The sequence below is a fragment of the Podarcis pityusensis genome (assembly GCF_964106645.2).
Source record: "Podarcis pityusensis genome assembly, chromosome: 9".
Lineage (NCBI taxonomy): Eukaryota > Metazoa > Chordata > Lepidosauria > Squamata > Lacertidae > Podarcis > Podarcis pityusensis.
Genome location: NC_138034.1, coordinates 38888884 through 38914513, shown reverse-complemented (window position 1 = coordinate 38914513; position 25630 = coordinate 38888884). Strand labels below are relative to the sequence as shown.

At 39.2% G+C, this 25630-nt stretch overlaps 1 protein-coding gene across 4 annotated transcripts in view; it reads right to left on the bottom strand.

The window, feature by feature from the left end:
- The window catches only part of LRBA (LPS responsive beige-like anchor protein), a 360426-nt gene that overhangs the window by 80596 nt on the left and 254200 nt on the right, over positions 1-25630 (bottom strand). For all 4 annotated transcript variants that reach the window (XM_081021326.1, XM_081021329.1, XM_081021328.1 and 1 more), the window contains exons 41-47: positions 22838-22955; positions 21897-21999; positions 20549-20664; positions 20306-20418; positions 11708-11848; positions 9306-9425; positions 1349-1501 (exon numbers count right to left, since the gene is read on the bottom strand). In XM_081021326.1, coding sequence (XP_080877452.1) covers positions 1349-1501; positions 9306-9425; positions 11708-11848; positions 20306-20418; positions 20549-20664; positions 21897-21999; positions 22838-22955 — 864 coding nt within the window. The remainder of the gene's footprint in view (positions 1-1348; positions 1502-9305; positions 9426-11707; positions 11849-20305; positions 20419-20548; positions 20665-21896; positions 22000-22837; positions 22956-25630) is intronic.

The following is a 25630-nucleotide window of genomic DNA, read 5'->3' as shown; positions in this document are numbered from 1 at the left end:
GCATGACTAAGCCGCTTCTGGTGAACCAGAGCAGCACACGGAAACGCCGTTTACCTTCCCACTGGAGCGGTACCTATTTATCTACTTGCACTTTGACATGCTTTTGAACTGCTAGGTTGGCAGGAGCAGGGACCGAGCAACGGGAGCTCACCCCGTCGCGGGGATTCAAACCGACCTTCTGATCGGCAAGTCCTAGGCTCTGTGGTTTAACCCACAGCACCACCCGCGTCCCTAAAACTTAGGCTCATATGCTTTCATTCCATGGTCTATTTAACATTATATGCATTTTTGTATCACAAAGAGATATGATTCTCATCCTATAATTACAGAAATGGGCCTTGTCTTAATACCTGCCTAAGAAATATTAGGTGGCATAAAATACAATAAGCAAATAGTAAAGAAAATATATACAATCTCCTACCCCGTTTTTTTCATACTATGTCACGTAATGGAAAATAAAGTCTATCGGGCTAGAATAAAATATTTTTACAATACACTGCAAGGTATGGAATGGAATGGATGAACCCAGATTTGAGCAGCTGCTCATGCAAGGTCTTTAAAAAGTATGATAGAAATAACGGAAGATGTATTTAGGAGGAAAACATCGCCGATTATGACCAAACTAAGAAACAGAAATGGGGCTGCAAGTGAAGATGATTGGCCTGTTACCTCGAGCTAACCCATATGGTAAAGCTAACACGGAAAGCAGGTGTGTGCTTTCAGTGGCTCATTACAGATAACAAAACTCAAGTGAGATATAGCTAAAGATGCAAATAATTACAAGTTAGCACAAAAACATTAAAGTGAAGTGGTAGGTGGAAAGCAGGTGGTTTGAAACTCAACTTTTTAACTTGTTACAGTTAACATACATAATGGTAATGGTGCCCTCAAAACCAGAACTAATCAAATGCCTAATGTGAAGACATGAACATTTTGTCTATCTTTCACTAGAATAACAGTGTCATCAGTAATGCCAGAAATATATATGTGAGAATATGATAATGGTATCCCCAAAAACCTTACATTACATTAAAACAATGAGAAAAGCATGAGGGTCTACTGTTTAGGTTTTAAAAAAATATCACTAGGCATTCCCAAGCCTATGAGTACACCTAAAATAGCTCTTTGGATACTAGGCTTCATAAATTTTAGCTTTACACAGAACAAAGGGACTAATCTCATTCTCTAAGGAAAGACATTTCAAGCACCAGCTCTTAATACAGAGAATAGATAAAGGTAAAGGTACCCCTGACCATTAGGTCCAGTTGCGGACGACTCTGGGGTTGCAGTGCTCATCTCGCTCTATAGGCCGAGGGAGCCAGCATTTGTCCACAGACATTTATCTTACCAGTCTATTTATGCGAACAAATTCTTCTGGAGTTTTGGCCCATGGTGGAAGTTCAACATCAGACACTACTGTTCCATCATCCATCACTCCAAGATTGTAATTATTGTAGTTGACGAACATTTCAGGGAGATAATAAAATTCAGGAACCAGCTCCTATGTAAAAATGAAAACCAATATGTTAAGACGAAAGGAAAGCTTCCCACCTTCTCACAGAACCTCCAGTGAATGAAAAACTATTTCATCAACAGAGGGATAAAATTAGATACATTTTATTGGTGCTGGCAACATGACCTCTCCAGAAAGTCTTATCTGCCACCATCCTTATAGTCTCTGAGGGCCGGGTTTTATTCCTTTTTGTACCTTTTCATGCACCATGCCTTTCAAACAACTTTTACTTTTATTCTGTGCATTTCAACCCTATAATTCATATTTTGTTTTTGTTTTTTTGCCAGAAAGAACAAGTGCCTTTATTGTTTTGTATTGGTGATTGATTGATTGATTGATTGATTGATTGATTGCCAAGAGAAGATGCCCATACAAGTATAGTTAATAAAGAAAAACTAAAACTAATAAGCAAGTCCCACAATGGCATTTCACACCCTGAAACTTGCTTAGTAAAAACAGCCAACTGAAGTCCTACCACTATGGGAAAGTAACTTCTGGACTGCAAGTATCACAGTCTATGAGAGCAATCTCTTTGCTAACAGCAATAGCAACCCATTAAACAATGGCTAGCTAATTTAAAAATTCAATGGACTCCTATTTTAGGAGCAGAATGAAATTTATGGGTGCAATCCACTTACTTTAAATATGGATTTCAATTCAACTTATAAAGTTGGTCTGTTTGTTGTCAATTGGTATGAATGGCTGATTACAAAGAGTCTGTTCAGCAATAGACAAACCCAAGCAGCTCTCTAATGAAACACGGCTTTTGTTATTTTCTGAACACCAGCATCCCTACCCCAGAGCCACATGACAAAAACTGAGTTTTAAGAAGCAGTCATACATATAAACAATTGGCTGCTTTTTCTGAATACATGTATACACTGGCCCCAGTCTTATGTTCATGTTGGAAAATGTGGGGCACACATGTGTTGACTGATTACCATTCCTTTTCTACTTTGTGTTTCTAAGCAAAAAAAAATAATTAAGTTATATATATGCTATAATGGAACATTATATAAATGTCTCAACTAATGAAGGCACAGTTAAAGCAAGCTTACATTTTTGCGGAAAATCTATTAACTTCTTGTAAGGGGCACTTCATGAATGGAACAGCTTAATATTTGTAATTGCTCCAGGAAATTAGTAACTGGTGTAAAATTGGTCTTCCTTCTAACAAGTGAAAAGTGCATGCTATTTAATAAGCAGAAAAACACATTATGTGGAGTAGCTCCACTGGCTAACTATGTAAGAGGCCCAGTAGATCAGATTCTAAATCCACTCTTGACATGGGTCAATGGATCAGTGGTCTTCCAGATACCACCCTCAGGGTCAGCTATGGCCAGAACAGTTTTCCAAATAGCTGAGTGCAATGGCAGGTCATCAGATTATGGACAGGGTCAGGCCAGAGTTCCCGGAGAACAGACAAGAAGAATCAAGCAAGAATTAAGCTATTATCACCTCAGTCCTTGTGAGAAAAACTTCAGATATGCATCCTATATATTTGTATACAGTCATGCTAATTAACCTATAACAAGGTCAAAATGAGTCTGTGATACAAAAGAAAAACATGCTAGCAAATTATTTGGAGGCACTTTGTTGACTAAACTGCATCCATTAAATTAAATGTAGTGGTTTTAAAAATCACTTAAAATAACAACCACACCACATACGTCTCCCTGATCACCTACATGAATTGTAATTAATCACATTTAAATCAGTTCCAAGAGGGAAAAGTGAGCTATTATCATTATTAATTATTTAACATACATCTTGCCCTTTCTCCCATATGAGCCCAGGACCACAGACAAGTGGTAAAACAATTAAAACTTCTGAAAACTATTCCAATATAAAAACAGGCAGGAAAGAATCTCTATTGGGGGAAAAACTTCTTGAAAGAGGACGGCTTTCAACTGTTTTCTAAGAAGACAACAGAAATGGTGTCATATCTAATATTTAACTGGACAGTATGCCAACGGGAAGGTGCCACCGTATAAGAGATCAAATTCCTAAATTCTGCAGTATTGACTTTTGATAAGATGGTATTTGCAGGAGGCGATGTCCAGTGCAGTGGCTAACTGGGTACATAAGGGATGAGTCGGTTTTAAGGTATCCTGGCCATAAGCCCATACAGGAGCTAAATACCAAAACATGCACCTTTAATTTTTCTGGTATAGTGGCTAATTGGCAGCCAGTGCAATTTTTTTAGCAACAGCAGCATAACATGGTAGCAATATCCTGCCTCAGTGAGCAGTCAAGCTGCTAACATTGCGCACTATTTGCAGCTTCCAGACCAACTTCAAGGGTAGTCAAGCATAGAGCTTATTGCAGTAATTCAGAGGAAGTTGTGAAACTTTTCTGCTGTTAATAAAACTCCAAAGCCATAGAGCCGATTTGGAATGGAATGGTGTTGTGTCCTGATTCCTCACCCCACCTTTTGAATCCCAAACACCCCTTCAGGAACAGCTACTCCTTTTGCAACTATGTCATTATTTTGCTACTGCTTCACACCTTCAAAATGAAGTCTAAGAATTGCACAAAGTACTGTGCAACAATAATTTAAAGAAAAGCGGTCTTTAATTTTGTTTTAATGAAGTTCAAAACTTTAATATATCTCTGAAATGACCCTTTAAAATGTTTTTTTTTTCTATTTTGAGTCCAGAAGTTTCCAAATTGTATTCTTCTAACCCTTTTAGTTTTAAATGCATGAGGATGTAAAGATAAATGAAAGGCATGGAATGGAATGGACACAAGGACCATAAGCAGAACAAGAGGATGAAATACCATTCATCAGGTGTAGGTGTGTATATTTGAAAGCCCCTGCACAACTGAAAGGGACGCGGGTGGCGCTGTGGGTTAAACCACAGAGCCTAGGACCTGCCGATCAGAAGGTTGGCGGTTTGAATCCCCACGATGGGGTGAGCTCCTGTTGCTCGGTCCCAGCTCCTGCCAACCTAGCAGTTCGAAAGCACGTCAAAGTGCAAGTAGATAAATAGGTACTGCTCCAGCGGGAAGGTAAACGGCGTTTCCGTGCGCTGCTCTGGTTCGCCAGAAGTGGCTTAGTCATGCTGGCCACATGACCCGGAAGCTGTAAAGCGAGATGAGCACCGCAACCCCAGAGTTGGTCACGACTGGACCTAATGGTCAGGGGTCCCTTTACCTTTACCTTTACACAACTGACAATGACAATTGGATTTTAACTCCTGCGAGAAGGATTCCTTATACATACAAGAGCTCCTGTTTGTAGTTTAAAGTCTGTCTCTGGACCTTGGACATAGGCTTTAGTGACAAAGCCTCCAGCAAACTGAGGGTCCTACCATATTAATACATTTGTGGGCAATTAGTACTCTAAATCTAAAAATTATGTTATTTGACTGTGATGGAGAAATTCCTGTTCTGATTACTACCACAAGGATTAGCAGGATTGGCATGGGAGGAAGGACTACTATCACCTCACAGGAATAAGTACCTGTTTAAATGAGTTATTTCCTATTGCGCTTCCTGTTTCCTTTACATTGCCATTAATTAAAGCAATGTTTGGAAGTGCCCTTAGTTAGTAATAAGCTCATAAGAACTAACTTTATCAAATTAGAAAATTCTTCAGTCTTACGTTTTCCACAGCAAAATCTGTCCCCAAGGTAACTTACTGGTAACTTAGCCTCACAGCACAAGCTGACTGTTACACTTCCACTGGAATATATGTTATCACTTTCAATCTATTTTCAACAAATTACATCAAGACGTCATTGTGTTTGATCCCTCCCACCCTTCCACTCAGTCTCTCGCTTTTCCCTCAACCAAAGAGTTGGGAGGGGGATACTCTCACAATTAGCAAACATATGTACAACTTATTTTACTTTACAGCATAAAATGGATTATTGGTCAAGTATTAGGAAGCTCCTCTCAGTTGAAATCTGCTACTCAAAAATGAAAAGAAAGGGAACAAGTGAGTTGTTGGCATTGAGAGCATGTGAACCTGGGGAAACTGGTTGACACACCAGTGCATGTTGTAAGAAGAATCTCATGGGCCAGCTTTGGAAGCAATTTGTGTCATTTGGTATCACAACCCAGGAAATAATGTTTAGAGTATACATGCGGTCACAACCAATCCTTGTCACCATGTCATGAAAGCCCTAAGACTAGTGATCAAAGCATCGGGCTAATCTTGAATTACAGCTTAACCTTTGCTTGAACCTTGCATATTTTATTTTTGAGTGATGATACATTGTATTAGTTCCTTCCTGCCTATCTGGCCTAAACATTGCAAATTAATAGTAAAATGGCAGAGCGGGGAAATGTGCAAATTGCAGATGCCTTTCTCATTGTTACCTTCTTGTCAAGTGATTATATATATATATATATATATATATATATATATCCCAATGCTTTCCCCCACCTTCCTTCTCTCTAAGTCAAACATATGTTTTTACTCCATAGTTGTGTAGAATGTAAAGCATATTTTTTACCTTCCCAAAATACCTTTAAAATATTAGACAGATGTGAACTTTGACACAGTTAACTACAATTTGACTTTTACTGCAGATAATTTTCATCTGATGGATCATATAGCAAATAAGGACAGTCATCTTTTCTTCTGAACAAAGTTGTATGGGAACTGGCTGAATTCAGGTGAATTCACTCGATGTCAAAGGCAGGCTTTAAAACCATTTGTGTATGCATACTCTGACACTTACCAAATTAGCATCATTAATGGTGATGCCACTGGATCTCAGAAATAGTGATCAGTGCATCTCAAATTTCAGCAATTCAGGTGTTCTGAAATCCTTTTGAGTCATGCTCAGACCTCTGCAACTTTAGACAATGTTCAACAGCACTAGCCTGTCAGCTGACTCAGTAAGTCTCCCTTGCACCTTCTCTTGTTCATGCTTATCTTGTTAAGCCTGACAGTGGTATAGGCATCAGGCTTAAGGCTTGGACTCTGCTGCAAGCATGCAGGAAGCACACAATGAGGCTACATTGAAACTAGAAAACACTGGCTAACTAATTTTCTCAGCCTTGGGAGGGTGCTGAATTGTGCCTGAAGGTGGAGGTAAAGGTAAAGGTAAAGGTAAAGGGACCCCTGACCATTAGGTCCAGTCGTGGCCGACTCTGGGGTTGTGGCGCTCATCTCGCTTTATTGGCCGAGGGAGCCGGTGTACAGCTTCCGGGTCATGTGGCCAGCATGACTAAGCCACTTCTGGCAAACCAGAGCAGTGCACGGAAACGCCGTTTACCTTCCCGCCAGAGTGGTACCTGTTTATCTACTTGCACTTTGACGTGCTTTCGAACTGCTAGGTTGGCAGGAGGTGGGACCGAGCAACGGGAGCTCACCTCGTCATGGGGATTTGAACCGCCGACCTTCTGATCGGCAAGTCCTAGGCTCTGTGGTTTAACCCACAGAGCCACCCACGTCCAGAGGAATAAAGGACACGGGGGATCAACACTGACTAGTGTTCCTAGCCCTGCCCACTGGATGATTGGCTTAGTGCTGGATGGTCTGGAATGGAGGTATCAGGGCAAACCAGGGTGAATTTCACCCCCCGTTTCTCTGTTCCAGGAAAATAAAAAGGGCACTAATTGCTAAGAAGGATTTTATCTGAATCTTCGAGAGACAGTTATGATTTTGTTTATCTCGTAAGAAATCATTCCTAGTTGAAATTTGCTTATCACTGTATCCTCACTGCACTCCCATTTTGTTTTTTAAAGTAAACGTCTTATCTTTCAGACAAAACAAGCCATATAACGGACACTGCAAATTAATGCACAAAAGGGTAATTTAAAGCTACTGTTGTATATACTAAATCAGCCTTCAGCCATTCAAAATCAGTTTATGATTTAAGGATAGTGCATATCATTTGAAAAGCAATTGCATTTTTGCATTACTTGCCATGGTTATAAGCTACATGGCAAAACCAAATGTATTCAATATTTTAAGGACTGATTTTAAATTATAGTATGCTTCTTTGCTTATATGTTAAAAATGCTGGATAAATGCCACACAGACATTATCATCACTGTTTATTTGGTTATCATGATTTTTTAAATTATTCATTAGTTCAGCTTCACATAATCACACTAAGGTGCAGTAATGAAAATAGTTCCTAAGAGAACATAGTGGTGGGTTTTTTTTAAATGTATCTATTTTCTGAGGTGAGAAAGGAATGATACTTATTATGAAACTATTAGTATATACTGGCATGGCAAACAAAGATTAATAAATAAAATATATTTATTCTAATCACATAGGTGAGCAGAATTAAACTTAAGTTTACATAGTAATTTTGGAGTACATAGTCAGTAAAAACAAGTAATTTAATTTGGAACCTATAATATGCCAAGGGACGTGGGTGGCGCTGTGGGTTAAACCACAGAGCCTAGGGCTTGCTGATCAGAAGGTCTGCAGTTCGAATCCCCGTGACGGGGTGAGCTCCCGTTGCTTGGTCCCAGCTCCTGCCAACCTAGCAGTTCGAAAGCACATCAAAGTGCAAGTAGATAAATAGGTACCACTCTGGCGGAAAGGTAAACGGCATTTCCATGCACTGCTATGGTTTGCCAGAAGTGGCTTAGAATGTCAAATGGTTACATCTCCCACAACATTTTTTTACTATAGATAGTCAACCATGTAATGAAATGCATTAAGTTAGGTGGGCTAAAAAAACATTTTGAACATAGAGTTCTCAAAAATGAACCCAACACTAAGTGAATTCCCAGCATCATGTAAGATTTTGGACTGTAAGACTGGAGGTCTTGCAGGGCTACAAGGCCATTCCTGGACAGCTTGTCCCACCTTTCTGGCCCATACAAACTTTCCACATTGGTGACAAGCACAGAGGGATGCCAAAAGCCATTTCCTATGTATGCAGGTGAAGTGGTTTGGACTATGGAACTAGCTTTATAGTTGTTTGGATCCTGACCAGTACTAACCTTTTTAATAATAATCTTATTTTTTCTATTTCATACCAACAATTATTAATTTAAGTTACATACAGAGGATTAGTTAAAACTATGGGCTTTAACTTTATAAGATTAAAGCTTACAATTTAAGTTTTTGATTAGCTTCCTAGATCATTATCCTATAAGTAGATGGGTGTCTCTTCTCCTTCAAAGTGACCATCTTATTCTTTTATGGAAAGAGGGTGGGGGCGGGGATAGCAGTACACTAAGAAAGCCAAGTTAGTCTGTGGTTACTTTGCCCCTTTGGCAAATAATATTAGAGTTCAGAGACACACGAATCTGATTTGATAGGCCTTTTCGGCAAAAGTCTGTCTCTGCTCATATTTTTGAAAGCATACATTAGTGGTCCTTGATCTCTGACCTCAGCATGTAGTATGTTGAATATAGTAGTATAAATACGTTCAGGAGCTGGGGTGCATACTTAGTTACATCAATGCTGTAAAACAGCACACAGTTTTTAGCAGATTTCAGAGTCACCATGAGCCCATAATACTAAGTGAATTTATTTCTGTGATCTTTGCAGCTTCTTAAAGGTTATATGCCTAGCAAATCTAATGGATTCAAAATCATTCAGTATTAGTCCAAGAACATTTGAGACACCCTAGTTACCCTCGCTGGTGTAACAAACTACTGCAGCTGAAGCAATCACCCCTTGCCTCCACTTCCCTTCATTTCCCACTGTTGCCCTTCTGTCAAATCTTAGACTGCTAAGCTCTCCAACACAGGAACCAATCCTTTTGTACTCTGTAAAGCAGTGTGCACTTTGATGGTGCTTTATTAACAGAACATCATCAATATGAAAGCTCACTATAGGAAGTGAAGAATGGTCACTGAAGTTTACCTTGATATCAGAGGTGTCCCGTTGACTATTGCGCCATGCCCTTGAAATTGATGAAAAAGTTCTATCTGCATGATCAAATTTGCCCCCTTGCAAGTTTAGGAAAAATGTAGTAAAAGGTTCCTGAGAAGAGAGAAACAGAAGCTGAAATATATTTTGCCAATTCTCAATTAGAATGAAACACTAAAGGTTATTGACAGGTTTTATTTTTGCGGAGAGTAAAAGAAAAACAACGTGGTAAGATGTGTCTTGTTTTCCTAGAATAACTCATTCTACAGAGCAACACAATCAGTGAAAAACACAGGTTCCCAAATTCACTTACATTTTGTATCACTGTATTTTAATGCCTTTTAAACAACTGATACTATAGATAGGAACATGTTTATTCAGGTGATTAAAAAGAGGAAGTGTTTCATAATGGCAGAAGCCTTTCCGTCAACGAAAGTTGAAGCCTGGATCTAACTCATTTAATTCATTAGATTTATATATGCACACACTCTAGGATCCAAGGGGCTGTCTAAGCTTTCAGGTGGCCTTGAGATATCTGAATTGTTTTATTTAAACAGCAAGCACATCCCCACCGTGACTCTTTGCAAACTGTTTTTGAAATTTTCTCCAGTTTCCAAAGTGGCTTGCATTTAGCCCTGGAGGTGGAGAAGCAAGAATTATGTTCAATAAAAGCAGATCTTTGGGGTGCATGGAACTAATTATGGGGCTCTCTGGATCCTAAATATTATCCAGAGTCAAAACTTTCCTATGACTATAACATCAGAATGTGCAACTTTACAGTTCACAATTAAGGAAAGAAAAATGTTTGAGCAATTGAAAAACCTCCTCCTAGTCAAAGGACACTTAAGCGCATATTAGTGGATAATTGCTTGAAATTAGCAAAGTACCATAAATTACTTCAAGGATTTATGTCTGCTTGTACCAATGTAACAAGGTTTAATTAATGATGTGCTGCTAATGCTTTCCCAAAGAAATTAGTTTCTATCAGATAAATCATCATTCCAGTTTATTTTACAGAAACGTGGCCTGTTTCATAAATATTAGACATCTGACCATCTGAAACACTATTTGTAAACATATTACAATATTACTTCAAAAGAGGCAATTCTATTTCTAGATTGCATCTTAAAAGCTTATTTTACTTATCAGTGATTCACATGAATTCTGCCATAAGTGGTCAGATTACGTTTAATAAAAAAAAAAAAAAACAACTTGCATGCAAAAAGTAATTCTAAACGAAAAGAAACATAGAGAGAGAAACCAGCTTTAAAAACATATTTTAAGAAAGAGTTTTCATACTTATTTGAACAGTGTAAACAAAAAACCATTATCATTGCTATTACAGTCATACCTCATGTTGCGTTTTTTCAGGCTGCAGACTGCCGAAACCTGGAAGTACCGGAACGGGTTACTTCTGGGTTTCAGCAGTCGTGCATGAGCAGAAGCACTAAATTGTGCTTTGTGCATGCGCATAAGTGCTGAAACGCAACCCACATGTGCGCAGATGCGCAGACGCGGGTTGTGAACGCTGCAGGTTGTGAATATGCATCCAGCACAGATCACATTCACAACCCGAGCGTCCACTGTATTTGAAAGTAATTGTAGTTCTGATAGGCAATAATTAGACATGGGGTGAGTCCAGAGTTCGCTAGTGGATAGTCACAGGCAGAATCTGGATTTCCAGATCCCTCATCTCCTTGTAAGGCCTCCCTCCAAATAAAATGCTACCAGACAGTTGTGGAACCTTGCTGAGGGGGGTGGGTTGTGGAATGGAGGGTTGAGAAGGAAGAGGGAGTATGCAAAATGCAGGAGGTGGAACCTTCGTTTCTACACATACAAAGTGCCTCTGCCTGAATTCCCACAAACACTCCTTTCCCTTAGTCCCCTGAACCAATATGCAATACCAGTGGACGTAGCAGGTCTGCTGACCCTTGTCCAAGCATTTTTTGGGTGCTCTGGAGGGTTAAATGGCAGGGGGAGGTCAGCCTCCAAATGCTACCATCATATGTGAAAGTTATTTGGACTGAACCCATTTACAGTGGTACCTCAGGTTAGGTACTTAATTCATTCCGGAGGTCCGTACTTAACCTGAAACTGTTCTTAACCTGAAACACCACTTTAGCTAATGGGGCCTCCTGTTGCTGCTGCGCCGCTGGAGCCCGATTTCTGTTCTCATCCTGAAGCAAAGTTCTTAACCTGAAGCACTATTTCTGGGTTAGCGGAGTCTGTAACCTGAAGCGTATGTAACCAGAAGCGTATGTAACCTGAGGTACCACTGTATTTTAATCAATTTTCAAAATCTCTGTTGCTGCCACCCCTTTTCGATTTGAAAAATCCATGCTTAGTTACAACTTCCCTTACAAATTTCAAAGAAAACACTTTCAAAGTCTACTTACAATTCTTAACAACCAGGTGAGTGTAAAACTTGCTGTTGAATAGTGAGTGCCATAATGAAACTTTGGAACTTGATCATCTTCCCATGTTTCATGGCGGTCAGCAAAGAATGCAGCTCTTTTGGGATTCAGAGCCCCAATAGGCTATGGGTGAGAAAAAGAAACATACTCATCACATTATAATATTGACATTTGTTGTCTTCCACTTAATTACTAGTCAAAATTAAACACATAGTACATTATTATTATTACTATTATAACAATAACAAGAATAATAAATCAAATGGTTTTGAATTTGGATGCAAGCAAGCATAATAAGAGGGAGGTAAGTGACCTTTTCCAACCCAGATGTAACTGTACAATCTTCTTACTTCCACTAGGAATTATTTTAAATCATCTTCTAATACAAACTTCGCAGAAGGCAGCAATGCATGAAGTAATTATTGCCAAGTGTCTCACATACATACTGCAAACAGAAGTGGAACTGCTTCTCTTGGCAAGATCTGAATGCATTCAATAGCATGGATCATTCCCACCCAATCACTGTGTGGTCCCTTTCAACTGTACAATTCTATGACTCCCGTTGCTCTTTCTCTTCTCTCCCTGCACACCCACAAACCTTTCTTTCTCTTAGAACCTCTCTTCCCTCCATCTCCCTCCACTTTTTTTTTCTGTTCCCTTTCATGGGCGTGGCCAGGATTTTTATGGGGAGGGGGCAGGATTTTTGTTGGGGGGGCAGAACCGATGTGATTGGTCAGTTAAGTATTTCTATTGTTTTACTTGATCGGGCCCATGTTCTCTTTGAATATGGAAAACCCAAAGCAGAGAGCTGTTAAGAGAGAGAGCTGTTAAGCCCTCTAGTTTGCTTACAGTACCAGGTTTCTTAAGAGCTGCTGCTTGGCTCCTTCCCGGAGATGCTGCTGCTCTGGTCCCAGAGGGGACAGCATTTGGGTGAGTCGCTGTTTCTAAGCCAGCCCCACAGAAAGGAAGAGAAGGGGGGTGTAGGGAGTGGGGGTGCTGCTGGACATGGACCACCCATGCCCCTTCTTTCCACCGGCCCCTCCCCATTTTCTATATTATTTCTATAAATAATCATTTCCCATCCAAGCACACAAAGCTGCGATCTTGTAAGTAAAATATGCGTAAGATACTAATTACCTGTAATTAACATTTCCCTTCCCAACCTGCAATTTATGAATACAAAACTGAATTTAAGTTGTGGGGAGCTGGGAGCTGAGAGATATAATTCTTCACTAGACTCCATCTTGGGCTCAAGGTAGTGCGGGGGAGAGCCACGTACCAAATACCTACCCCAAATATGTACTACTTATCCATCTTTGGGACGTAATTTTCATTGGGGGAAAATTGATTCACAAGAGACTAGCAGAAATTAGTTTTTGAAAACCAGAAGCATTTATGGAATTCTTGTTCCCTTGTTACTTTTGTAGATGACAACATTGTTAATAGAAATAGACTGACATACTATCATTTATATTGTTATTTATCAATGGAACTGTACTTCGTTTTGCTTTTGTTGGTACATATCTTTCTTCTCCTTTCTTGACCAAGAAAAAAATGTCATTAACCGCTGGAAGTTTTCTAATTTGAAATATTACAGTTTTTAAAAGAAGTGGTTGCTATATAAAAGGGTTTTTATCTGCAGCAGAAAACATTCCAAGAAAGAATTAAGTTTAGTCTGATGTAAACTATTGCATTTGTCAAAGAACCATTATGGAATCTACATCTTTTGCTTTGTGACACTATTCAGCCATGCTTCCTTTTGCTTTAAAAAGGAAGACAAAAAGATCATTGGTAAATAAATTATATTTAGTAACAATGTAAACAATACGGTGTTTGTACGGCATTAAAGCTTTCAAAAATACGCTTTTTGCTGCTCTTGCTTTTATTATTCTACAAATAAGACCACCACAGATCAATACTTATAGAATTACATTCACTGAATATAAAGCTAAAACCAATTAGAATTGATTTAATTCTCTTTTGAAAAAAGAAATAAAAGGTATCATGTGGAGATCCATACAGACAGAATGCACAGTATTGATTTTTAAACTAACCCCCCCCCCTTTTTTTTTTTTGCTACACTTGGTTTCTGAAACCTGGCAACAGGACAACCATCAAGGCATGTCATGTTTATTTGCAAGCCATATATATATATATATATATATATATATATATACACACACACACCCACACACACCCACACACCCCCCAAATGTGGGAGAAAGGCTTACAAATAAAGAACTATGGAGTTGTGACAATGATACACTATCAGCTTACTCAGAGAAGTTACAGAGGGAATACACACATTGAATTATACATTACACAAATGCACTGATTCATTGTGGTAATAACATCCACCTCATTAAAAGATTCTGCTTTGCTGCAGTCGGAAGGCTACATATTGTTTACTGCTATAAATTAATGGCAGTACACAGAAGACTGTGGAACCCCTGTAACAATAGATCTGTAATGACAGTGCTGTATATCAAGGCTTCCTCAGCAGCTTCATAATAAAATGGAGACAATGTATTGGGCTAATACATTCTACCACAGTGACCCATATTTTCCTGACAACTGCTATGAGGCCTTGCTAATAGTTAACTAATTATCAAACATTCGAGGCAAAAAAACACTTCTAAAATTCTCTTTTTATCCTCTTATATAAAATGTTCAATTTATGTTTACTATCACACTCTGAACTGAGCTGGTAACTACTGTTCTACTTAATTGGCTTTGAAGAGGCATTATTTTAATATGGATGCCAAAGCTAGGAAATTCCCAATCGTGATTCATCAGCCATAAATGTGCTTATGGAAACTGAGTGCCAAGAGCTGCTCACTGGCCCACACAGAAGAAATGACATTCACAGGAAAATGAGCAGTCCTTTGACCTACAGTAATACAATACATCTTACTTACTGCAGCAATGGGCTTAGCAATAAGAGCAACACAATTAAATGGTTAGATGCTACTGTAAGCGATCCAAGAGTTTTAACTGAGAAATCCAGGCAGAAGCTAAACATGTTACTTACATATTCTGCAGGTGTTATAAAAGAAAATCCAACAAAATCATATCCATGAGCTATTCAAAACCTTTAACTACAACCAGCACAACTACAATCCCACTGACATCTCTTTCTGGGAGATACCACAATAATAAAATGAATAAACTAACAATATGCTGCCTTTTCATGATACCCAAAATGAGGTGGCTGCATCACACTATCTAATGGTGAGACCAGGATGGGTGTAGCTTCTCTGTTACCTTATCCTTAGGACTTGGAAATGGCAATCAGGTTTGTGTTTCTCTCCTACAACCTCTTCCCTCCCCAGTAATCATTAAGGCCTACATCAACACCACCTGATCATAGTTCAGGCTAGCCATGATTGGATACAGGGCTAACCAGGTGTTTTAAAACAGCCTCAAAGCTGGTTTCAAATCCTGATTAAAAAAAACCAACGTTGTGAGGCTGGCCCTACAATTAGGCAGAGTGAGGAAGTTGACCGAAACAGAAAATCCTTTTTTTCCCTTTTTATTTTTTGGAGGAGGGAAGGCAGAGAGTGACATTTGTTGGAAAACAGAGCTGTGCATATCATGTCCCTTTCCCTGCACCTGCTAAACTCAAACAAAGTGAAGAATGCTGTCTCATCAGTGAGTGTAACTAAGTTTCAACTGCTAGCATGGTTGATTTCTAAACATAGAATATAGGAGCACCTTGTCCTTTGTCTCTGGCCCTACAACTCATTTGCATTTTAAATGAACTAAGCCTGTGCTGGTGCTAGGTGTTACCACAATAGCCTTGACCACCTGAGGGAAGAACTAAGGGAGATTTTTTTTCAGGGGACATATTAAAGAGAGACATCTAACAGGGAGATGTTAATTCTAGGGAACTGTGACATTATAGAATAACTGTCTAGAAAGTTTTCATCTCCATTAGTATCTTTTTTGAGAAGTGGCACCATGCTATACTAGGCCAACTTGAACACAAAACTTAACTAGTCTACAACTACAGGATAAGGTGTTATATAGATTCTGTATACAGAGTGTGTGTGTGTGTGTGTGTGTTAGGGTTAGGGTTAGGGTTAGGGTTAGGGCATCACCCTTAGCTCTCATTCTCGCCCCCACTTTTTTTGTTTAGAGTTAGACTTTTATCCTGCCTGATAGCAAAGGCTCCAGAATTCTACAGAAGCATGATACTAGATTACATAGTTAAACACTGCAAGTGCAAGAAGCAGATAAAGTTTTGGCACAGTATATTGTTGGTAAAGTAAAACATCTTCAACAGTTGTTCCATAAATTAAAGCTAAATATATTAAACAATACTTTAAGGGTTTGTTTGTTTTTTACCTTTTCCCCAAATCTCACTATTCATCATTAATAAGCATTGCAAATAGTATCTTCTGGATTGTTGCTTTAAATAAATGATAATTACGGTACATATCTCTAACTCAGACATAGAGGAGGCGGGGCACATTGATGCAAGGGGCAGATTGATACACCAACAATATTTCAATATCGAGAAACGTTATTCATGCCGTGACATCACTAAAACGTGTCTATACATGTGTGAGTACAACAGTTGCGACCGCGCCACCCGCCAGTTAGCTGTTGGCATTTGGGGAGAGTAGGTGTGTTTTTAGGGCAGGCAACTAAAAAATTATGTGAAATGTAAAAGTGTTCCAATGCTGTTTTACGTCATTTAGTTAAGATTTAAAAATACCAAAGGTAAGTCATTCCACTCAGTAATCAGGATTACACATGATTTTTAAATAAGTTCAGTGGTTTTATTAATAATTGCTAGTTTTTTGAAAATTTCCGTTGGATTACTTTGATACACTAAGACACGGGGCACATTGATACATATAAAAGTGCCCCACTAGTGTACAATAGTGCTCCAATATACAAGTTTGCATGAAATCTCTAAACCAGTTATTCTGTTTATGTGATGGCTGTTGTGTTGGACTAGTATTGGCTCCATCCACTATGGCCATTACCCATGGGTGTCAACAACCGTATATCAAGTGTCATATCTCAGGGGAAAAACCAGGATCTTGTATGTTTGTCTTCACCATTGTAGAAGATAAGGCAAGTGTTGATTTCAAGGATGTTGTTTTGCAGGTGCCAAAACCAAATTTCTCAAAGGGCACATCTCGAACATCATCTCTTTATACTTTTTCTATTGACTTAAGTGGATAAAATATGCAATAGAAGCTAAAGCTTAAGTAATTATCTAATTTTTAATAAGCATTTTGTTTAAATTACTATTTTTTGATTACCTAATGTGAGTTCTTACACTTCTTTAAGTTTTTTGAAAGCTTTTTTTTAAAAATACAGTGGTACCTCAGGTTAAGTACTTAATTCGTTCCGGAGGTCCGTTCTTAACCTGAAACTGTTCTTAACCTGAAGCACCACTTTAGCTAATGGGGCCTCCTGCTGCCGTCGCGCTGCCAGAACACGATTTCTGTTCTCATCCTGAAGCAAAGTTCTTAACCTGAAGCACTATTTGTGGGTTAGCATAGTCTGCAACCTGAAGCGTATGTAACCTGAAGCATATGTAACCTGAGGAACCACTGTAGATAGGTGTTTGAGGAAAGATAAATACGTATAAGTTTTGATGTTTTGTTAAGAAAGCCTGCCATCAAGTCTATGATATGTGTGAAACACTGTTAGCTTTGATACATAATTTAGATTTTAAGTAACAAATTGTACGGCTAATTATGATCTCTCACAATAAAAATTGGTTTTTTCATTAATTTTTTGTAAATAATTAAAATTCTCATACAATTTACGCTTTGTATCAAACTGCCCCATCGAATGTATTAAAGTGTCCCCTAGGTGGGGCAGAATGATACAAAACCCGTTTTTTTACTCAAGTCATTATATTCACATTATCTTCTAACTTCAATGCTTCTTTTGATTGCTATTATAATATTAATTAGTTATGCCATGCATAAAGCAAAAAAATATATTATTTGACTCATTTTTGTTACATAAAATATGAGATTGAATTTTTCTGCATCAATCTGCCCCACTTCCCCCCTAAATCCCATAGAGCTCAGTGGGACTTAGCATTTGGTATCGGTGTTAAGGATTTCAAACTTGATTTCATTTAACACTGGATCAGATAATGAATGTGAGCTCAGCAGGAAGAACAAAACACAGTTATGGGTGATGGAGCTCGAATACTCCATACAGTAACCAAACCCTGAAAAATGGACACTGACAAGAAGATAGCATTAATCGGAAACCGCACTTAAAATGCAGCTGATAAAAGAAGTGCTGTCTGATCAACTGCAATTAAATGCAGGGAGAATGGATCATAAGGTGAGATGCAGATTGCAAAGACACAAACATTCAATTCAATACACAAACAGTGCCTGGAGAACAACAGCAGCAATAAATCAACACTCAGACAGAAACGTTGCTAAGATAATGCACTAGAGGTTAAAATACATACAAAAGCCTGGGGTGGTTTTTTTAACTGTATGCTTAGCTACAACATAAATTTTAAGTACTGTAGCCCAGTAGAATCTTTGCACTTTTATTTTTCAGCTGTGAGAATGGAGGATTCTCTCTGTGTGTGTGCTCACCATTACAGGTCTTAAAGCATTTCCACTACCTGTTTTACACTCTTTATCTTATTTTGCCCTCTGGAAGCATTTGCTAGAATCCTAAGGAGCTCACCTTGCACTTAAAAATGAAACACAGCTACATTTCGAAGCATCACGGCTGGAGAGGGAAATGTTAAAATGGAGGTATAAATGAGCGACTTCAGTTATGGCTAGAAAAGCAGCAACAGAGCCTACAAAAAGTTAAACAACTCCGACAAAAATAGCAGCATACACACATTACAGTGCCATTAGCTAGGCATAACAGCATCAGCATCGTGATAGGTTAGCAGGCCATTTTATTTAATTCATCTCTTACTCAGTTGGTGCTGCCAGATGTGCAGCTTTTTCTGGACATGAGAGAGATGCTGTAGGAAACAAGTGAGCATCACAGACTATGTATAGTTGACATATAAAAAACCTATTTTGAGGCTAGCTATGAAGAGCCTAAAAGGTAAAGATAAAGGGACCCCTGACCATTAGGTCCAGTCGTGGCCGACTCTGGGGTTGCGGCGCTCATCTCACTTTATTGGCCAAGGGAGCTGGTGTACAGCTTCTGGGTCATGCGGCCAGCATGACTAAGCCGCTTCTGGCAAACCAGAGCAGAGCACGGAAACACCGTTTACCTTCCCGCTGGAGAGGTACCTATTTATTTACTTGCACTATGATGTGCTTTCAAACTGCTAGGTTGGCAGGAGCAGGGACCAAGCAACGGGGAGCTCACCCCATCGCGGGAATTCGTACCGCCAACCTTCTGATCGGCAAGTCCTAGGCTCTGTGGTTTAACCCACAGAGCCACCCGGTTTATTCAATCTACTGGTAGTTGAATCCATATTGAATCCATAGGTAGTTTAGGCAACTGCCTTTGATTTACACTTCAGGGAATGGATGCTTCAGATCTCTTTTCTGCTTTGGGTATCTCCAGTTTCTTACATCTCTCCTGCAAATAGTAGCCCTATTAGATAAGATCTAGGGATCCATTAAGTCCTTCACTTCTTCTTACAAGAAACCTTTACAAAAAACTTCGTAATTCATGTGAAATGTATGATAAGTTAACAGGGACATCATTTGACCAAGAAGCTTTTTCTTTTAATCCCAGGCAAATGGAGACTTGGTAGGAATAAAGAAAAGTTACTTGGTATATACGTTCAACACAGGCACACTTATAATAATTTTATACATTCTAGGACTAGGTCCTGGTTTTTAATACACGTTTGGATACAACTCCCTGTGCGGGCAATTTCATGTATTATACTCAACTTCTACTGAAGACAGACAAATTAGGAGTTCTTATTTCTATACTCATATCCACATGCATAACATCTACTGACTATGAAAGTTTAGGGGCTTTAATACCAGTACAGTACCAGTATAGGTGTATCCAGCAGGGGTACTCAGTACTATAGAACTGCACACCAATTGTGGCCTGCCTCCTCTTTTAAAATTGCTATTCTCTCAGGAGAAAATTAGCAAGGCTGGCATGAGGGGTTCTTTTTACTGTTTAAAGCATTAGTCTACTCATCATGTGCATCCTTGTCTTCAAGTGAAGCTGAAATCTTTTAAGCTTAAATATGTCAACTTTGTAGTTATATATGTTTTTTTAAATCCAAATCAACGATGCTGGGCTACACAGTTTGAATACATAAAATACATTTTGTAGCAGCATTTGTCGTCCCCCCCCCCACCAGTGCTATTTTGCTAGAAAGAGGTGCCGGAACTCACCATGAACACCTTCCTCATTCTCTTAGAATGGCAATGGCACCCACCTGAGAGGTGCCGGAACTGAGTTCTGTCATGTTCCGGCTGAAAAAAATGTCCTGCCCACCACTATTCTCTTACAGAACTGTCAAACTGACAAGTCTCTACTGACAAGAAACATGAAAAACACATGTACAAAATATTAAGACCTACCAACCAGTATTATCATATATTTGATATAATAATATGTAAATGCCATGTGAAAAAAAAATACCTTTGACAAATCTCTGAAGTTGCTTGGAAGCGTAAGGTCCAGTTCTTCTGATTCATAGTTAGTGATAACCCAAGGAAATACCGGGTACTGGTTTAAATCATTGTAAGTACGCCCTGGTGATCAAGAAGAACAATACTTCTTTGAGAGGCAACATCATAATTCTTGTTATTAATATCTGCAACATACTATGCAAAAATGAATTATTTGCTCAAGTTATCCTTTATGAAGCACAACCATTATTACCTGCTATAGTGTTTAGAAACATGAGATATTCAAAATTTGAAATTTCTCTGTGCTGCCATCGCTGGGTCATATTTGATGCTTTAAAGATCTGACGCGGACTGGCCATAGAAATGCGCCTGAAAGATAAAATCATTATGTTAGGTAAGATACTGTGGAATAATGCCACATCCACTTATTCCCTCCAAGTAACATCTTCTCCTTTTAGTAAGTTATCCTTCTTGATACGAGACTGATGGAGCCAAAGAGAATCATTTCAACTTGACCATTTTTTAACATTAAAACTATAACATCAAGATCACCAGCAACAAAGACGTACTATAAGCGTTCTTCTAGCCCTAGCCAAATTGGGAACTTAAGTTCTGGTCCTTTATACAGCTTTGCTATCAACCTCCTTGACCTCAAATGAGACACACATCTTGGTCTCTTCTCCCTGCTGGAAGGGGAACTCCAGCTTTTGATGTTTCTCACCACACTCTTCAGATGCCTTAGAGTTAGACACAATGGTCCTAGTATCTTCACAAATCTCAAACTGAGAGTTAAAGTGAAAGATCAGGCTCAAGGCATCCCAGCCCAGCTTGAAGGCAAAACATCTGGTCTCGGGTGCCTCCTTGCCTTTCACCCCAGTGCATTCTCCAGTCTTCACCTGCAGGTGGGCAATCAATTACAACACCATACCACAATGACAAAACTCCTTGCTAGCTCCTCACATCCACTTTTAATTTGTCACAAATTTCAAGTGCTGCAGAATTTAAATAAAAATTTCAAATCTTGGAGGCCTAAAGAAGCCACACTCATTAACTTAGCAGTTAATTTTCCATGTGATTCCCTTTTAATACATGGGGTCATTACAGAAAAGCAGCCACTTTACTATAAAGCAGCCACTTTCTTTTAATTCTGGATCTGGAACAATTTCTGCCCATCACAATCAGAGCGTGCTTTTTTCCTTCTTCCAGTATTTTGCCTCATTCTCATATCACATACAGCACTGAGAACAGCATGTATGCCTTCCAATTCAGCCTTCATTTTGTGATCATAGATCACTGATTTTATCCGACAACTACCGGTATTCATTCTATTCTAGTTTTCCACATCTTACAATTATCATGTTATCTGCTAATATCTGCATCCTCCAAACTTCTAAGTATTATTTCATTTTCCTAGTAGACAGTAAGCATAAGGTAGAAGACAATTGTGCCTGCATAGGGCAAACTGAAGATAGCAAAGAAAAGGACAGTGTTACTGAAACAAGGCAGTGGAAACTGCTCTCTTTTTGTTGTTTCCACTTCCTTTCTGTGTTTCAGATCATGCTTGTTTGCTCTGTTTCCCAGAGCCAGAGGATTCTTCATACCTAGTTTGGGGCAATCCAAAACTAGTACCAATCCCAACACGAGGTAGACAATTAACCACTTTCTTTACTGTAGCAGGATCTGGAAAGTTGAACATGACAGCAACTGTGGATAAAAAGAATTGATACATTATTCACTTCAATTATGCTGAGTTTCTTGGCATAATGAAAATAACAGAACTCTGGAAATTCAATGCATTTATCTTTAAGTTACTTCCCTGATATAATGGCCTGACTTGCATGACAAAGTAAGCCAAGTTATGGCTTACCAGGACCACGTGAATGTATGGGCTCCTGGAAAGCAGCTCACAGCTACTTTACTTCTCTCCTCTGTCCTTTTTGCTTCTTCACAAGGACAAATCTTGGCTGCAGCTCATACTTAGTGAGGAGAGAGTTTAACCATGAGTCCTGGTTTAGAAGATACATGAAGCCTAACTTTGGCTTAGCTCAGTGTGGCACAGAAGCAAAAGGAACTGGGGAGAAATAAGATCAGTCTGGAACAATTATTGCAGCTTGAGCCTAGAACACACAAACTAATGATACAAGTTTCTAGTGGGAAGTGAAAAAGAGGACTAATTGCATTCTTCAGCAATATAACCTTCTAACACTACAACCAAAGGATAAAATGGCTATTCGCATGTAAGAGGCAGGAAATGGAGTGCCACAGAGTTCTGTCCTGGGCCCATTGTTGTCTTTCTAAATGACTTGGATGAAGGGTATGCTCATCAAATTTGCAAATGTCAGCAAACTAGGAGGGGTAGCTAATGCCGCAAAAGACAGAATCGGGATTCAGTATTACCTTAACAGATTGGAAAACTGGGCTCAAACTAAAAATGATTCCTATTTTAAAATACAATCCATAGCAGTAATAATAATAATAATAATCCAATCAAACATAGGCTGATACTTCGAGCCTTCCAGTACTATTTCCAGCAGAGTATTACCTCTGTTTGCCATAAAGATTTCCAGTGCTGTGTTTTGCAAGAGATACCGCCGAGAAAAGACTGATCGAATCTCTGAGAACAGCCATTTCCCATGGAGTCCTTCTGTATAAGCAAGTATCTAATTAAAAAAAGATAAGATATGCACTTAGTCAACTCAAAACAATGTAAGCAACTATTCAGACATCAAAACATATTAGCCATGCATGACTATCATATATTGTCTTAACAAGTTAAAATACGAATAAGTATTCACAAGCAGGAAATCAATCCAGGAAATCACAGTTAGCCAAAATTTCTTATTGTTAGGGTTAAGGAACTATGGTTAATGGTATCCAAACAAGACAACATATTGAGCTATGGTTTAATATGCTATCTTGTTTGAAACCATAGTTTCTTGGTTCTGCCATAATGAGAAACTGTTATTAAATGTAGATTCCTGCTTAATTTCCTCCCTCATGCACGTGACTGCACAAAGCTCATTCTTAGAGATGGAGGAGAAAATGGTTAGTCCCCTTTTTGTAGTAGACAAACTCAATGGGGAGAAATGGAAGTTTTCACATCCAGTTTTGACTAGCCACAGTTTAGTACGTTGTCTGAACCTCGACAAACTGTGGTTAGTCTTAACTATGGTATACTAAAGCAAGCCAACCTCAGACTGTGGCTTAGGAAGCTGGCTTCTTTCAATAAACTATAGTTAAGATTAATGACAGTGTGGTTTGGACGTAACATTAAAATATAGTTAATTTGAAATGGAAGTTAAAACTTCCTAGCTTCTTGCAGCCATGAGTGAAGGCTAGACTCATTTTAGGAAACACTGAAGCAGTTTATCATTATTATTAATATAGCCTTCATGCAATAATGTTTGCCTAATATAGATAAGCAAAGGCAACATTATCTAAAGTGAAGTGAAAAATAGAGGCATGCTATCTGGTTATTAAAAGTGTTTCTAAGCCACTTTTTAAAAAAAGATTTCTTATTACTTGTTTGTGAGACACGTTATTGTGGGTAATAGCCTTATGGGTAAGTAGGTAAAGGTAAAGGGACCCCTGACCATTAGGTCCAGTTGTGACCGACTCTCGGGTTGCGGCGCTCGTCTCGCTTTATTGGCCGAGGGAGCCGGCGTACAGCTTCCGGGTCGTGTGGCCAGCATGACTAAGCCGCAGCGCATGGAAACGCTGTTTACCTTCCTGCCGGAGCGGTACCTATTTATCTACTTGCACTTTGACATGCTTTCAAACTGCTAGGTTAGCAGGAGCTGGGACTGAGCAATGGGAGCTCACCCCGTCGCGGGGATTCGAACCGCCGACCTTCTGATCGGCAAGTCCTAGGCTCTGTGGTTTAACAATGTAAGTACTTACACTAAAATAAGTACTTATAGGACCAGCTTGCCCAATGGGCTGAAGCCACAGCAATAGCCTCCCAGCAATCCAGTGCTTCTTCCAGTGTGACACCACAACAGCCCTGACTTTGATGCTGCCTCTCCCCCTGCCCTGGTAAGCCATACGGATGCTACTGCCAGGAGGCTATTGCTGTGGCTCTGTACCACCAAACAAGCCACCGCTGTTGCACTACAGAACAAAATTGACTTACATAATTTCTATCTTGTGGTCTAGATTTCTGCTCTGAAGTACACAGTCTTTTTAACCCAGGCACTGACCTGAGTCAGTGCTTACACCATTAAGAATTTTTACAGAAGCATGAAACTTTTTAGAGTTACACGCCAGGATTCAAAGAGCCTGCCAAGGACACCCACGTATGATTTCAAGTCCCTACCCTTCGAGCAGCAAAGCTCCTTCACGCATTGCATTTCATAATCTGCATTTGGAACTCATCATGGTGCTGAGATTCTTAGGGCAAAACTAAGGAGGATGTTAGGCCTCTCATCTTTTTTCCCCTCAGCAATATCAAGTAATACAAAATGCATGACATTACATCATTGCATTCTTGAGCTCTCGTGCTCCTGAAAGCTGAAGCTAATTAAACTGGCTAGAGGAGAACATAGCTGGGACTGCAATGGGAGTCACCTCGCCATGCATGTTATATCACAAGATGTTAGAAGGAAGGTAGGAGTCAGAGAATACATGGGACTGCTTTCAGCAGTGGATACGCCCCCTTGGATTCTGAATTAATTTATCAACAAATAAAGCCCTTATTCTTTGAACACCAGAGTTAAAACCCATGATTTCCTTGATCTTTCCAACAACACACAGGAATGCAAACAGAGGGCTGATGAAAAGTTCGCAGCTCATAGTAAATGGACAAAACTTGGTTATGATAAGAAGTACAACTAGATTTATATTAGAACCCCAAATGCAACCACAGAAACTCTAATAACCATCATCAAACAATTCACGATGAATCAACTATTAGAAGTTATCAGTTTAGAAGCAGCTGAGGCCTAACTAAAACGTGCCTTCATTTCTCGTTGGAACAGTATCTGCCTGGTCTGTAGATTCACTTCAAAGTCTCTGGAGTTCAATTAAAACTGGATTAGGTAAAAGCAAACCTTCTTTGGGACTTTCTGTTCTTGGAAACTCCACACATACTGACAGCACCCTAGACAGAGGTCTAGCCCTCCAATGAACCAGTTGCTATGGAAACTGCATCATTACCACAGCTCCGCTCTTATCACACCAGGCATATTAGTTTGAAAGATACTGAACACACACACACTGATTCAGAGTATGCTACTTATGGTGTTCTTTAAAAGCTGCACCTTCTTTTGTTCTTATATTTTTATCAAACAGGTATGCATTTTCAGTTTAACCATTTGAAAGCAGTAAAGTGATAAAG